The sequence below is a fragment of the Oncorhynchus masou genome, chromosome 28 (assembly GCF_036934945.1).
Source record: "Oncorhynchus masou masou isolate Uvic2021 chromosome 28, UVic_Omas_1.1, whole genome shotgun sequence".
In the NCBI taxonomy this organism is placed as follows: Eukaryota; Metazoa; Chordata; class Actinopteri; order Salmoniformes; family Salmonidae; genus Oncorhynchus; species Oncorhynchus masou.
In genome coordinates, this window is record NC_088239.1 from 60,382,134 (window position 1) to 60,397,681 (window position 15,548).

At 46.0% G+C, this 15,548-nt stretch overlaps 2 protein-coding genes across 6 annotated transcripts; both read right to left on the bottom strand.

The window, feature by feature from the left end:
- Positions 1–696: 696 nt before the first annotated feature.
- Positions 697–6,565, bottom strand: LOC135518653 (uncharacterized). Of its 3 annotated transcripts, none has more exons than XR_010452199.1 (6): positions 6,442–6,565; positions 6,229–6,264; positions 5,657–5,956; positions 5,263–5,556; positions 5,039–5,133; positions 697–1,468 (listed from the first exon to the last, which is right to left on the bottom strand). XR_010452199.1 is itself a non-coding variant. In XM_064943801.1 (6 exons), the coding sequence occupies exons 1-6, from the start codon at positions 6,467–6,469 to the stop codon at positions 1,326–1,328; spliced, it is 885 nt and encodes a 294-aa protein (XP_064799873.1). In that variant the 5' UTR covers positions 6,470–6,565; the 3' UTR covers positions 697–1,325. The 3 variants fall into 3 exon arrangements, 2 of the variants coding, with proteins under 2 accessions (XP_064799873.1, XP_064799871.1); XM_064943801.1 differs by having other exon boundaries at positions 5,039–5,122; XM_064943799.1 differs by having other exon boundaries at positions 5,039–5,137.
- Positions 6,566–9,367: 2,802 nt separating this feature from the next.
- Positions 9,368–15,224, bottom strand: LOC135518654 (uncharacterized). Of its 3 annotated transcripts, none has more exons than XR_010452200.1 (6): positions 15,118–15,224; positions 14,903–14,938; positions 14,330–14,629; positions 13,936–14,229; positions 13,712–13,806; positions 9,368–10,161 (listed from the first exon to the last, which is right to left on the bottom strand). XR_010452200.1 is itself a non-coding variant. In XM_064943803.1 (6 exons), the coding sequence occupies exons 1-6, from the start codon at positions 15,143–15,145 to the stop codon at positions 10,019–10,021; spliced, it is 885 nt and encodes a 294-aa protein (XP_064799875.1). In that variant the 5' UTR covers positions 15,146–15,224; the 3' UTR covers positions 9,368–10,018. The 3 variants fall into 3 exon arrangements, 2 of the variants coding, with proteins under 2 accessions (XP_064799875.1, XP_064799874.1); XM_064943803.1 differs by having other exon boundaries at positions 13,712–13,795; XM_064943802.1 differs by having other exon boundaries at positions 13,712–13,810.
- Between the last annotated feature and the right edge of the window lie 324 nt (positions 15,225–15,548).

Here is a 15,548-nt window from a genome sequence, read left to right on the forward strand (position 1 = left end):
TAACATTGACATCAACTCCTTGTAGGACGCACTAGTTTCTTTTAAAGGTTGGAATTTTTCACGTGAATCTTGCAATATATACAGAAATTATACAATTGACATGTTATTTATTTAAATTGTAGAATGATAGATCTTGTTCTCATCCATCTGGGTTTGAGGGCTAGGGACAGAGTGTTAGAGGACCAGTTGCAGCACAATGGCTTATTGTAGCACATCTCAGCTTAGATCATGACCACAATTCCATTACTGTGTCTTTCCACACCTCTTCATGTTCTCTGACTAGTCATCTATGTTGATGGATATAGACATGAGCTTCATACAGTATGAAGATGTGAATAGCAAGCCGCATGCAGGGTTGTTTGCAGGGTGATGTTGGTGCTTCTCCTCATCTCATTAGAAATAGAAGTGTACCTGTATGATCAGTACCCTCACTGTGGTCACATCTACGTGACAAACAGACTCGACACACTCTGCTAAATCTCAGGTACAACAGTGAACATCATGAGTCATCGGAACGTTGAAGATCGTTGAAGACCTTTGAAACTCGACTGCTGTGTAATCTGAACACAATGCTGTCTCCTCTCAGAGTGGCTCCTCAACTTCCAACGAAAATAAACATTTACAACAAGATTTACAATATACTGTACAAGCTCTATTTCCACTGGAAAACACAACATACTAGAGCAGAGACAAATGAAATGCTAATAAAATTGCTGTATTTTAGACATATAAACTCATAACACATGAAACACTTTGAATAATATAAAATACATTAACAAGCAGTGGGGAGTAAAGAGCATTGGTCTACACAAAAATATTGCAGCTTAGATGGGTTTTGGTCAAGACACGACAATTCACCAGTACATTCAAACAGATAATATAGAAACATGCATGAGTAAATATTTATGAATAAATAGACCACTCTTACCTCAGTTTGACATTGCCTTGCAGATCAACTTCAGAGATAAAAGTATGATGAAAACAAATCACATGGATAAGTTGTATAGCTCATAAAAGACATGACAAAAGCCTTCGGGAACAACAAACAGATGTAGGATCTTAATTTGAGCCAGTTTGCTACAGCATGAAAATAATCCTGCAGCAACAGGAAATGTGAATTATTATGTGGATGATAATTAATGGATTTCTTTTAGGGCAAGTCAAGTCTGAAATTTCAAAGTGGAAATTACAAACTTTAGAAGTATTTTTAAAGCTTAAATGCACTGCAAGTTTGAGTTTCCTGCTGTGAAAAGTCTCATTTCCTGCAGGAAAAATCTCAGAAAAAGAGTAATCAAAAGAGTAATCAAACAAAGTTCCTAGATCCATTACAATTTGTGTATGAGTATGAGAAGGCATGAACCACGTCTATACCAGAGAAGACACAGAACAAATTCCATCGACAGAATGATAGCATAGACAACAGCACGAAGACTGGTATACTGGTAGAAGGAGATCTCTGAGATGAATTCTGGAAGGGAAAGGGACATCACTATCAAAAACATTATCTGAATAGGCACTTGCTGATGTATTTCAACAAACTGAGTTCACAATAATCATGTTTATTTAATACACCTGTCACGCCCCTGGTCGAAAATATATTATGTTTATTCTTCATTTATTCGGTCAGGCCAGAGTGTGACATGGGTTATTGTGGTGTGTTTTTGTCTTGGGGTTTTGTGGGATGTCTAGCGTTTATGGCTGCCTGAGGCGGTTCTCAATCAGAGTCAGGTGATTATCGTTGTCTCTGATTGGGAACCATATTTAGGCAGCCATATTCTTTGTGTGTTTCGTGGGTGATTGTCCTTAGTGTCCTTGTTCCTGTATCTGTGTTAGTTTACACTAGTATAGGCTGTTTCGGTTTTCGTTACATTCTTTGTTTTGTAGTGTTTGTATTTAGATTCGTGTTACGTTTTGTTCATTAAACATGGATCGCAATCTACACGCTGCATTTTGGTCCGACTCTCTTTCACCGCATGAAAACCGTTACAGAATCACCCACCGCAAACGGACCAAGCAGCGTGTCAACAGGCAGGAGCCACAGGAGAAACAGCCAAGGCAGCAACAGCGGCGCAATGAGGATTGGACATGGGACGATATATTGGATGGCAAGGGTTGCTACACATGGGAGGAGATACTAGCGGGAAGGGATCGCCTTCCATGGGAACAGGTGGAGGCAGCGAGGAGAGCAGAGGCAGCCGGAGAGAGGAGCCGGCGATATGAGGGAACACTGTTGGCTAGGAAGCCCGAGAGTCAGCCCAAAAATGTCTTGGGGGTGGGGGGGGTCACAGGGAGTAGGGCTACGCCAGGTAGGAGCCCTGTGCAAACTCCCTGTGCTTACCGGGGGGCTAGAGAGACCGGGCAGGCACCGTGTTATGCAGTGGTGCGCACAGTGTCCCCAGTGCGGGTGCATAGCCTGGTGCGGTATATTCCAGCTCCTCGTATCAGCCGGGCTAGAGTGGGCATCGAGCCAGGTAAGGTTGGGCAGGCTCGGTGCTCAAGAGCTCCAGTGCGCCTGCACGGTCCGGTCTACCCAGTACCACCTCCACACCCCAGCCCTCCGGTGGCAGCTCCCCGCACCAGGCTTCCTGTGCGTGTCCTCGGCCCAGTACCACCAGTGCCAGTTCCACGCACCAGACCTACTGTGCGCCTCGCCTGTTCAGCGCAGCCAGAGCCTTCCTCCTCTCCTGCGCTGCTGGAGTCTCCTGCCTGTTCAGCGCAGCCAGAGCTGCCAGCCTGCATGGAGCAGCCAGAGCTGCCAGCCTGCATGGAGCAGCCAGAGCTGCCAGTCTGTATGGAGCAGCCAGAGCGGCCAGTCTGCATGAAGCAGCCAGAGCTGCCAGTCTGCAAGGAGCCGCCAGTCTGCCCAGCGCCGCCAGTGCCGCCAGTCTGCCCAGCGCCGCCAGTCTGCCCAGCGCCGCCAGTGCCGCCAGTCTGCCCAGTGCCGCCAGTGCCGCCAGTCTGCCCAGTGCCGCCAGTCTGCCCAGTGCCGCCAGTGCCGCCAGTCTGCCCAGTGCCGCCAGACTGCCCAGCGCCGCCGGTCTACCCAGTACCACCTCCACACCCCAGCCCTCCTGTGGCAGGTCCCCGCACCAGGCTTCCTGTGCGTGTCCTCGGCCCAGTACCACCAGTGCCAGCACCACGCATCAGACCTACTGTGCGCCTCGCCTGTTCAGCGCAGCCAGAGCCTTCCTCCTCTCCTGCGCTGCTGGAGTCTCCTGCCTGTTCAGCGCAGCCAGAGCTGCCAGCCTGCATGGAGCAGCCAGAGCTGCCAGCCTGCATGGAGCAGCCAGAGCTGCCAGTCTGTATGGAGCAGCCAGAGCGACCAGTCTGCATGAAGCAGCCAGAGCTGCCAGTCTGCAAGGAGCCGCCAGTCTGCCCAGCGCCGCCAGTGCCGCCAGTCTGCCCAGCGCCGCCAGTCTGCCCAGCGCTGCCAGTGCCGCCAGTCTGCCCAGTGCCGCCAGTCTGCCGCCAGTCTGCCCAGTGCCGCCAGTCTGCCAGCGCCGCCGGTCCGCCAGTACCACCTCCACACCCCAGTCCTTCTGCCGAAGCTCCCGCACCAGGCTTCCTGTGCGTGTCCTCGCCAGTACCACGAGTGCCAGCACCACGCATCAGACCTACTGTGCGCCTCGCCTGTTCAGCGCAGCCAGAGCCTTCCTCCTCTCCTGCGCTGCTGGAGTCTCCTGCCTGTTCAGCGCAGCCAGCCAGCTGCTCTTCCAGATCCGCCAGTCAGCCAGACTCTTCCAGATCCGTCAGTCAGCCAGACTCTTCCAGATCTTCCAGTCAGCCAGACTCTTCCAGATCTGCCAGTCAACCAGACTCTTCCAGATCCGCCAGTCAACCAGACTCTTCCAGATCCGCCAGTCAACCAGACTCTTCAAGATCCTCCAGCCAGCCAGGATCTGCCGGAGCCAACTACCTGCCTGAGCTTCCTCTCAGTGCTGGGCTTCCTCTCAGTGCTGGGCTTCCTCTCAGTCCCGAGCTTCCCCTCAGTGCTGAGCTGCCCCTCAGTGCTGAGCTGCCCCTGTCCCGAGCTGCCCCTCTGTCCCGAGCTGCCCCCCAGTCCCGAGCTGCCCCTCTGTCCCGAGCTGCCCCTCTGTCCCGAGCTTCCCCTCTGTCCCGAGCTGCCCCTCTGTCCCGAGCTGCCCCTCTGTCCCGAGCTGCCCCTCAGTCCCGAGCTGCCCCTCAGTCCAGTGGGGTTCTGGGTGAGGACTACTAGGCCATGGTCGGCGGCGAAGGTGGACTATCCTAGGACGCGAGGAGGGGGGACTAAGACATTTATAGAGTGGGTTCCACGTCCCGCGCCGGTGCCGGAGCCGCCACCATGGACAGACGCCCACCCGGACCCTCCCTATTGTTTTGATGTGCGTCCGGGAGTCCGCACCTTAGGGGGGGGGGGGTGTTCTGTCACGCCCTGGTCGAAAATATATTATTTTTATTCTTCATTTATTCGGTCAGGCCAGGGTGTGACATGGGTTATTGTGGTGTGTTTTTGTCTTGGGGTTTTGTGGGATGTCTAGCATTAGTCTATGGCTGCCTGAGGCGGTTCTCAATCAGAGTCAGGTGATTATCGTTGTCTCTGATTGGGAACCATATTTAGGCAGCCATATTCTTTGTGTGTTTCGTGGGTGATTGTCCTTAGTGTCCTTGTTCCTGTATCTGTGTTAGTTTACTCTAGTATAGGCTGTTTCGGTTTTTCGTTACGTTTTTGTTTTGTTTGCATTTAGATTTGTGTTACGTTTTGTTCATTAAACATGGATCGCAATCTACACGCTGCATTTTGGTCCGACTCTCTTTCACCGCATGAAAACCGTTACAACACCTTCTCCTTGGGCAGTTATACTACAGACAGACCTATCCTCTACTGACTGGACCTGGTTGCTCCAGGAGGATTTACAACCAAAATAAATAAAACAATGATATACACAGTATGTACAGTAATTATATACAGTATTAGTCTTACAATACAGTAATAGACCGACAGAGGATTGTCATGATAATATTTTCACAGTTCATCTAAAACCAAACCAATGTTACTTACCTCTTTCTTGGGCTGTGGCATTGTTGCTTGTCTCATCCTGAACAGGTATGATTAAACTGAACGTTGATGGGGAATTAGTAGCTCCTGGAGGAATTCTGACTGAAATAAATAAAACATTGATATGTGTACAATAATAATATATTAGTCTTGCAATACAACAGCAGACCGACAGAATATTGACACATTTGAAATCACAGAAATTTATGGGCCCTAGTCTTCCTCACCGTCTATGGTGATACCGAGGGGTTCACTATGCTGTGATGTCACAGTATCTTCACCCTCTACCACTAGCTCCACAGCACAGGTGATGAAGATCTCTCCAGCACTGCTCCTCTTCCTCTGCAGTTCCTCTACTGCCACTCTCTCCACACAGACATTGTCTTTGTAGGGTACTTTTTTAAAGTGTGAGTCACCATTGTTCAGATGAAAGTAGCATGAGGTGCCAGCCTTGGCCTCACATCGAAGATTGAGGTATTTCCCAATCTTTAACGCATTAACACTGGGATTTCCAATTGGATCTGTTTGTAAATTGTGAAAGTAATTTATGAAGTCAATTAACAAGTGGGATGTGTACTATGGTTAGCATGTGTTTTGGAGTACTGTAAAACAGCCACTTACCACCCACATTAAGTCTTCGAGCATCACTAGGTTTTGAGGTTTTGATCGTTTCACCTTCTCTGTTCTGTAGAATTACACAGCTGAGATCTACTTCAGTCTTGTTCCACCTTTTGAATTCATTCCAGAACAACTTGAACTGGCAAGCACCCTGCTTGTAATCCAGTTTCCTTATAGGGTTGGGGTCGTGATCTTTGTAGAATTTGCACTCTGTGCCTTTTGATGACTCACAGCGTATTGTAACAGGTGTAGCTACATTGATGTACCCAGGGGAAAATACAATAGTGGGAGTGGGAACCAAATCTGTTAAGAGAAATAGAGAGAATCTATGAAATTATGAGTGATAAGAATCTTGATTCAGAATGTATTTGTATGTGGAGTATCACTTCCTTGTCTCTCTATTTACAACTAAATATATTTCTTAATAAAGATATGGCACTTTAAGCATTGTGCTACTCTACATTAGTTGTGAAAAGTAGTGTACAAATCTGTCATCCAAAAATTATTGTATGCCTAAAATAAATAAATAGTTGTTGAGCTGGACAATTAATGAAGTGACATTTGTTAATATGTACCTGCACAACTTTCTTTAACCACAACACCGGCAGCATCTACGAACAAGATAAAAACAACTTAGTGAGACATTTTACAAGCCTTACTATAATCATAATAAAGGCTCATACATACTTAGAACAAGTTATAAAGCATACATTAAGTAACATACTAGCAAAACTTTAAATCCATGTAAAGAGATGTTGATCCAAAGACCAAAATAATTGAATACTCACAAATGAGAAGAATAAAAGAAAAATACATATTTTCCACTTTCTTCCGTCAGTGAAGTGAACTCCACACATAGATTGTCATGTGAGAAAACTGATGTGTGTTTGGTAGGACACAGAAAAACCTACAGAGGAGGATATGGAGATTCACGAGTGATGTTGTGACAGATCACTAGTGACGCTGAAGAAAATGACCTTATTTTCATTGACCACTAAGGGGCTGTCCATGTGGTCCACCCTACATTAAACTTACTGAAAATATAGGTAACTACAGCACAGCTATTTCAAATATGAGAACTCTTGTGATTAATTGATCAAATAAACCTGTTGACTTTTCAAAGAGTTACTTTATACTATACACACACAAATAATCAAAAACAAAACTAGATACGCAGTAACTTAACAGCAACATCACCCTAACACCTGCTAGGCAGGACACTAGAGATAAACTTATATTTCTCCCTTATCCGGGATAATTAATTAGCATAGCGCAACAGTCAAAAAATATTACTAGAAAATATTAATATTCATGAAATCAAAAGTGAAATATAGTGAAACACAGCTTAGCCTTTTGTTAATCACCCTGCCATCTCAGATTTTGAAATTATGCTTTACAGCCAAAGCAAGACAAGTGTTTGTGTAAGTTTACCGATAGCCTAGCATAGCATTATGTCCAGCTAGCAGCAGGAAGCTTGGTCACGAAAATCAGAAAAGCAATCAAATTAAAAGTTTACATTTGATGATCTTCGGATGTTTTCACTGATGAGACTCCCAGTTAGACAGCAAATGTTCCTTTTGTTCCATAAAGATTATTTTTATCCCCAAAATACCTCCGTTTGTTGGTCACGTTTTGTTGAGAAATCCACCGGAAATAGCGGTCACGACAACGGCAAAAAAAATCCAAATTATATCCATAATATCGACAGTCAATCCTCAAGGTGTTTTTCAAATATCTATTCGATAATATATCAACCGGGACAATTGGCTTTTTTGAAAAATGATTCAACATAATCAGGCCCTCAGTGAAACTTTACGTCAATTCAACATAAAGCCTGAAACTACGTAGACACCTTAGGGAATACATAGAAAAAGGAATCTCGTTGATATCCCCTTCAATGGCCAATAGGGGTGCATAGGAACACAACTGTTTCAAAATAAGAAGCACTTCCTGATTGGATTTTCCTCAGGGTTTCGCCTGCAATATCAGTTCTGTTATACTCACAGACAATACTTTTGACAGTTTTGGAAACTTTAGAGTATTTTTTATCCTAAGCTGTCAATTATATGCAGATTCTAGCATCTAGTCCTGAGAAATAGGTGGTTTACTTTGGGAATGTTATTTTTCAAAAAATAAAAATAGTGCCCCCTAGTTTCAAGAGGTTAGGTGACCTGACTTGACCTCAACCCCCCTCCATCAGTTATCCACGGCTCTCTCCCTTCAACAATACCTGCCACATGTATTTCACTTCCCTGCACTCAACACATTCCAAGCTTAATTGCACACACTATATACCTTCCTCCTATAACCATTAACTTCTGGTGTAGACCCTCTAAACCTCAGCACTCCATCAGTGACATGAATAAGTATATTTTCATATTCTCAGAATCCAACACAACACACTCGTTGACATGATCAAATGAGTTCAGTTACTGATGTTTTGTGTTTATTTGAATTTGGATAATTTGATGGATAGTTTCTTGTTTGAGATTAATTCACCCCACAACTTTTATAGCTTTGTAATGGTGGTGACTAATGCTTCTCCAAATGAGGAAATTGCAGATACCTTGATCCATGTCTGTTTAGTTAACATAATACATATTTCCAGTCAGAGTAATCAATCTGTGCCAACTAAGTCATGGCTTGGATTGCATCCATAGATCACATTACTTTTATGGATTTTTGGCAAACTTCGTTTTTAGATGCAAATCTAAGCATTGAAGAAATGCAAAACAGGAATCAAAATATATTTTAGTTGTTTTTTATTTCATCACCAATAAATTGTTTCATGTTTTTTGGTAAATCACAGGAGGAAAGGTAATGGATTGTTTCTCAAATAATGAAGATTTCTGTGATAGTACTGGATAACATTGACATCAACTCCTTGTAGGACGCACTAGTTTCTTTTAAAGGTTGGAATTTTTCACGTGAATCTTGCAATATATACAGAAATTATACAATTGACATGTTATTTATTTAAATTGTAGAATGATAGATCTTGTTCTCATCCATCTGGGTTTGAGGGCTAGGGACAGAGTGTTAGAGGACCAGTTGCAGCACAATGGCTTATTGTAGCACATCTCAGCTTAGATCATGACCACAATTCCATTACTGTGTCTTTCCACACCTCTTCATGTTCTCTGACTAGTCATCTCTGTTGATGGATATATACATGAGCTTCATACAGTATGAAGATGTGAATAGCAAGCCGTATGCTGGGTTGTTTGCAGGGGTAATGTTGATGCTTCTCCTCATCTCTAGAAATAGAAGTGTACCTGTATGATCAGTACCCTCACTGTGGTCACATCTACGTGACAAACAGACTCGACACACTCTGCTAAATCTCAGGTACAACATCATGAGTCATCGTGAACAAAATAAACATTTACAACAAGATTTACAATATACTGTAATGACATGAGACAGTCAACTTTACACAGGCTACTGTTTGGGCCGTAAGAAAAAAGATGACGTTGAAGACCTTCTCTTGAAGCCCAGACTCGACTGCCTGTCATAACTTCCAATGTAATCCCCCTGAACCACCAGGATGCTCAGAACATTCCATTCTGATTGGCAGATAGCAGGTGGCTCCTGACAACCCCGCCACCGGGTACTGGTCAAAATAAACCACCTTAGCCTACAAACAAGATTTACAAATACTGTACAAGCTCTATTTCCACTGGAAAACACAACATACTAGAGCAGAGACAAATGAAATGCTAATAAAATTGCTGTATTTTAGACATATAAACTCATAACACATGAAACACTTTGAATAATATAAAATACATTAACAAGCAGTGGGGAGTAAAGAGCATTGGTCTACACAAAAATATTGCAGCTTAGATGGGTTTTGGTCAAGACACGACAATTCACCAGTACATTCAAACAGATAATATAGAAACATGCATGAGTAAATATTTATGAATAAATAGACCACTCTTACCTCCGTTTGACATTGCCTTGCAGATCAACTTCAGAGATAAAAGTATGATGAAAACAAATCACATGGATAAGTTGTATAGCTCATAAAAGACATGACAAAAGCCTTCGGGAACAACAAACAGATATAGGATCTTAATTTGAGCCAGTTTGCTACAGCAGGAAAATAATCCTGCAGCAACAGGAAATGTGAATTATTATGTGGATGATAATTAATGGATATTTTTGTTGGGGTTGTTACATTTCTTTTAGGGCAAGTCAAGTCTGAAATTTCAAAGTGGAAATTACAAACTTTAGAAGTATTTTTAAAGCTTAAATGCACTGCAAGTTTGAGTTTCCTGCTGTGAAAAGTCTCATTTCCTGCAGGAAAAATCTCAGAAAAAGAGTAATCAAAAGAGTAATCAAACAAAGTTCCTAGATCCATTACAATTTGTGTATGAGTATGAGAAGGCATGAACCACGTCTATACCAGAGAAGACACAGAACAAATTCCATCGACAGAATGATAGCATAGACAACAGCACGAAGACTGGTATACTGGTAGAAGGAGATCTCTGAGATGAATTCTGGAAGGGAAAGGGACATCACTATCAAAAACATTATCTGAATAGGCACTTGCTGATGTATTTCAACAAACTGAGTTCACAATAATCATGTTTATTTAATACACCTGTCACGCCCTGGTCGAAATATATTATGTTTATTCTTCATTTATTCGGTCAGGCCAGGGTGTGACATGGGTTATTGTGGTGTGTTTTTGTCTTGGGGTTTTGTGGGATGTCTAGCGTTTATGGCTGCCTGAGGCGGTTCTCAATCAGAGTCAGGTGATTATCGTTGTCTCTGATTGGGAACCATATTTAGGCAGCCATATTCTTTGTGTGTTTCGTGGGTGATTGTCCTTAGTGTCCTTGTTCCTGTATCTGTGTTAGTTTACACTAGTATAGGCTGTTTCGGTTTTCGTTACGTTCTTTGTTTTGTAGTGTTTGTATTTAGATTCGTGTTACGTTTTGTTCATTAAACATGGATCGCAATCTACACGCTGCATTTTGGTCCGACTCTCTTTCACCGCATGAAAACCGTTACAGAATCACCCACCGCAAACGGACCAAGCAGCGTGTCAACAGGCAGGAGCCACAGGAGAAACAGCCAAGGCAGCAACAGCGGCGCAATGAGGATTGGACATGGGACGATATATTGGATGGCAAGGGTTGCTACACATGGGAGGAGATACTAGCGGGAAGGGATCGCCTTCCATGGGAACAGGTGGAGGCAGCGAGGAGAGCAGAGGCAGCCGGAGAGAGGATCCGGCAATATGAGGGAACACCGTTGGCTAGGAAGCCCGAGAGTCAGCCCAAAAATGTCTTGGGGGTGGGGGGGGTCACAGGGAGTAGGGCTACGCCAGGTAGGAGCCCTGTGCAAACTCCCTGTGCTTACCGGGGGCTAGAGAGACCGGGCAGGCACCGTGTTATGCAGTGGTGCGCACAGTGTCCCCAGTGAGGGTGCATTGCCTGGTGCGGTATATTCCAGCTCCTCGTATCAGCCGGGCTAGAGTGGGCATCGAGCCAGGTAAGGTTGGGCAGGCTCGGTGCTCAAGAGCTCCAGTGCGCCTGCACGGTCCGGTCTACCCAGTACCACCTCCACACCCCAGCCCTCCGGTGGCAGCTCCCCGCACCAGGCTTCCTGGGCGTGTCCTCGGCCCAGTACCACCAGTGCCAGTTCCACGCACCAGACCTACTGTGCGCCTCGCCTGTTCAGCGCAGCCAGAGCCTTCCTCCTCTCCTGCGCTGCTGGAGTCTCCTGCCTGTTCAGCGCAGCCAGAGCTGCCAGCCCAGAGCTGCATGGAGCAGCCAGAGCTGCCAGCTGCATGGAGCAGCCAGAGCTGCCAGAGTCCAGTCTGCAAGGGAGCAGCCAGTGCCGCCAGCCCAGCCAGTCTGCATGAAGCAGCCAGAGCCGCCAGTCTGCCCAGCGCTGCCAGTGCCGCCAGTCTGCCCAGTGCCGCCAGCCGCGCCGCCAGTCTGCCCAGCGCCGTCTGCCAGTCTGCCCAGCGCCGCCAGTGCCGCCAGTCTGCCCAGCGCCGCCAGTGCCGCCAGTCTGCCCAGTGCCGCCAGTGCCGCCAGTCTGCCCAGTGCCGCCAGACTGCCCAGCGCCGCCGGTCTACCCAGTACCACCTCCACACCCCAGCCCTCCTGTGGCAGGTCCCCGCACCAGGCTTCCTGTGCGTGTCCTCGGCCCAGTACCACCAGTGCCAGCACCACGCATCAGACCTACTGTGCGCCTCGCCTGTTCAGCGCAGCCAGAGCCTTCCTCCTCTCCTGCGCTGCTGGAGTCTCCTGCCTGTTCAGCGCAGCCAGAGCTGCCAGCCTGCATGGAGCAGCCAGAGCTGCCAGTCTGCATGGAGCAGCCAGAGCTGCCAGCCTGCATGGAGCAGCCAGAGCTGTCAGTCTGCATGAAGCAGCCAGAGCTGCCAGTCTGTATGGAGCAGCCAGAGCCGCCAGTCTGCCCAGCGCAGCCAGAGCCGCCAGTCTGCCCAGCGCCGCCAGTCTGCCCAGCGCCGCCAGTGCCCGCCAGTCTGCCCAGTGCCACCAGTCTGCCCAGCGCCGCCAGTGCCGCCAGTCTGCCCAGTGCCGCCAGTCTGCCCAGTGCCGCCAGGATCTGCCGGAACCGCCAGTCAGCCAGGATCTGCCGGAACAGCCAGTCAGCCAGGATCTGCCGGAACCGCCAGTCAGCCAGGATCTGCCGGAACCGCCAGTCAGCCAGGATCTGCCGGAACCGCCAGTCAGCCAGGATCTGCTGGAACCGCCAGTCAGCCAGGATCTGCCGGAACCGCCAGTCAGCCAGACTCTTCCAGATCCGCCAGTCAGCCAGACTCTTCCAGATCCGTCAGTCAGCCAGACTCTTCCAGATCTTCCAGTCAGCCAGACTCTTCCAGATCTGCCAGTCAGCCAGACTCTTCCAGATCTGCTAGTCAACCAGACTCTTCCAGATCTGCCAGTCAACCAGACTCTTCCAGATCCGCCAGTCAACCAGACTCTTCCAGATCCGCCAGTCAACCAGACTCTTCAGATCCTCCAGTGCTGGGCTCTGCCGGAGCCAACAGTGCCTGGGCTTCCTCTCAGTGCTGGGCTTCCTCTCAGTGCTGGGCTTCCTCTCAGTCCCGAGCTTCCCCTCAGTGCTGAGCTGCCCCTCAGTGCTGAGCTGCCCCTGTCCCGAGCTGCCCCTCTGTCCCGAGCTGCCCCCCAGTCCCGAGCTGCCCCTCAGTCCAGTGGGGTTCTGGGTGAGGACTACTAGGCCATGGTCGGCGGCGAAGGTGGACTATCCTAGGACGCGAGGAGGGGGGGACTAAGACATTTATAGAGTGGGTTCCACGTCCCGCGCCGGTGCCGGAGCCGCCACCATGGACAGACGCCCACCCGGACCCTCCCTATTGTTTTGATGTGCGTCCGGGAGTCCGCACCTTAGGGGGGGGGGGGTGTTCTGTCACGCCCTGGTCGAAAATATATTATTTTTATTCTTCATTTATTCGGTCAGGCCAGGGTGTGACATGGGTTATTGTGGTGTGTTTTTGTCTTGGGGTTTTGTGGGATGTCTAGCGTTAGTCTATGGCTGCCTGAGGCGGTTCTCAATCAGAGTCAGGTGATTATCGTTGTCTCTGATTGGGAACCATATTTAGGCAGCCATATTCTTTGTGTGTTTCGTGGGTGATTGTCCTTAGTGTCCTTGTTCCTGTATCTGTGTTAGTTTACACTAGTATAGGCTGTTTCGGTTTTCGTTACGTTCTTTGTCTTGTAATGTTTGTATTTAGATTTGTGTTACGTTTTGTTCATTAAACATGGATCGCAATCTACACGCTGCATTTTGGTCCGACTCTCTTTCACCGCATGAAAACCGTTACAACACCTTCTCCTTGGGCAGTTATACTACAGACAGACCTATCCTCTACTGACTGGACCAGGTTGCTCCAGGAGGATTTACAACCAAAATAAATAAAACAATGATATACACAGTATGTACAGTAATTATATACAGTATTAGTCTTACAATACAGTAATAGACCGACAGAGGATTGTCATGATAATATTTTCACAGTTCATCTAAAACCAAACCAATGTTACTTACCTCTTTCTTGGGCTGTGGCATTGTTGCTTGTCTCATCCTGAACAGGTATGATTAAACTGAACGTTGATGGGGAATTAGTAGCTCCTGGAGGAATTCTGACTGAAATAAATAAAACATTGATATGTGTACAATAATAATATATTAGTCTTGCAATACAACAGCAGACCGACAGAATATTGACACATTTGAAATCACAGAAATTTATGGGCTCTAGTCTTCCTCACCGTCTATGGTGATACCGAGGGGTTCACTATGCTGTGATGTCACAGTATCTTCACCCTCTACCACTAGCTCCACAGCACAGGTGATGAAGATCTCTCCAGCACTGCTCCTCTTCCTCTGCAGTTCCTCTACTGCCACTCTCCCCACACAGACATGGTCTTTGTAGGGTAGTTTTTTAAAGTGTGAGTCACCATTGTTCAGATGAAAGTAGCATGAGGTGCCAACCTTGGCCTCACATCGAAGATTGAGGTATTTCCCAATCTTAAACACATTAACACTGGGATTTCCAATTGGATCTGTTTGTAAATTGTGAAAGTAATTTATGAAGTCAATTAACAAGTGGGATGTGTACTATGGTTAACATGTGCTTTGGAGTACTGTAAAACAGCCACTTACCACCCACATTAAGTCTTCGAGCATCACTAGGTTTTGAGGTTTTGATCGTTTCACCTTCTCTGTTCTGTAGAATTACACAGCTGAGATCTACTTCAGTCTTGTTCCACCTTTTGAATTCATTCCAGAACAACTTGAACTGGCAAGCACCCTGCTTGTAATCCAGTTTCCTTATAGGGTTGGGGTCGTGATCTTTGTAGAATTTGCACTCTGTGCCTTTTGGTGACTCACAGCGTATTGTAACAGGTGTAGCTACATTGATGTACCCAGGGGGAAATACAATAGTGGGAGTGGGAACCAAATCTGTTAAGAGAAATAGAGAGAATCTATGAAATTATGAGTGATAAGAATCTTGATTCAGAATGTATTTGTATGTGGAGTATCACTTCCTTGTCTCTCTATTTACAACTAAATATATTTCTTAATAAAGATATGGCACTTTAAGCATTGTGCTACTCTACACTAGTTGTGAAAAGTAGTGTACAAATCTGTCATCCAAAAAATTATTGTATGCCTAAAATAAATAAATAGTTGTTGAGCTGGACAATTAATGAAGTGACATTTGTTAATATGTACCTGCACAACTTTCTTTAACCGCAACACCGGCAGCATCTACGAACAAGATAAAAACAACTTAGTGAGACATTTTACAAGCCTTACTATTAAGGTATAATAAAGGCTCATACATACTTAGAACAAGTTATAAAGCATACATTAAGTAACATACTAGCAAAACTTTAAATCCATGTAAAGAGATGTTGATCCAAAGACCAAAATAATCGAATACTCACAAATGAGAAGAATAAAAGAAAAATACATATTTTCCACTTTCTTCCGTCAGTGAAGTGAACTCCACACATAGATTGTCATGTGAGAAAACTGATGTGTGTTTAGTAGGACACAGAAAAACCTACAGAGGAAGATATGGAGACTCACAAGTGATGTTGTGACAGATCACTAGTGACGCTGAAGAAAATGACCTTATTTTCATTGACCACTAAGGGGCTGTCCATGTGGTCCACCCTACATTAAACTTACTGAAAATATAGGTAACTACAGCACAGCTATTTCAAATATGAGAACTCTTGTGATTAATTGATCAAATAAACTTGTTGACTTTTCAAAGAGTTACTTTATACTATACACACACAAATAAACAAAACCAAAACTAGATACGCAGTAGCTTAACAGCAACATCACCCTAACACCTGCTAGGCAGGAC

Excerpts from the sequence above, each read along its gene's own strand:
- LOC135518653 (XM_064943799.1), bottom strand. The coding sequence starts at position 6,469 with ATGTATTTTTCTTTTATTCTTCTCATTT. Across the intron at positions 6,265-6,441 it reads TTCTTTTATTCTTCTCATTT|ATGCTGCCGGTGTTGTGGTT; the intron begins GTGAGTATTCAA and ends TCTTGTTCGTAG. Across the intron at positions 5,138-5,262 it reads CCTCGGTATCACCATAGACG|TCAGAATTCCTCCAGGAGCT; the intron begins GTGAGGAAGACT and ends TATTTATTTCAG.
- LOC135518654 (XM_064943802.1), bottom strand. The coding sequence starts at position 15,145 with ATGTATTTTTCTTTTATTCTTCTCATTT. Across the intron at positions 14,939-15,117 it reads TTCTTTTATTCTTCTCATTT|ATGCTGCCGGTGTTGCGGTT; the intron begins GTGAGTATTCGA and ends TCTTGTTCGTAG. Across the intron at positions 14,630-14,902 it reads GGTTAAAGAAAGTTGTGCAG|ATTTGGTTCCCACTCCCACT; the intron begins GTACATATTAAC and ends TTCTCTTAACAG.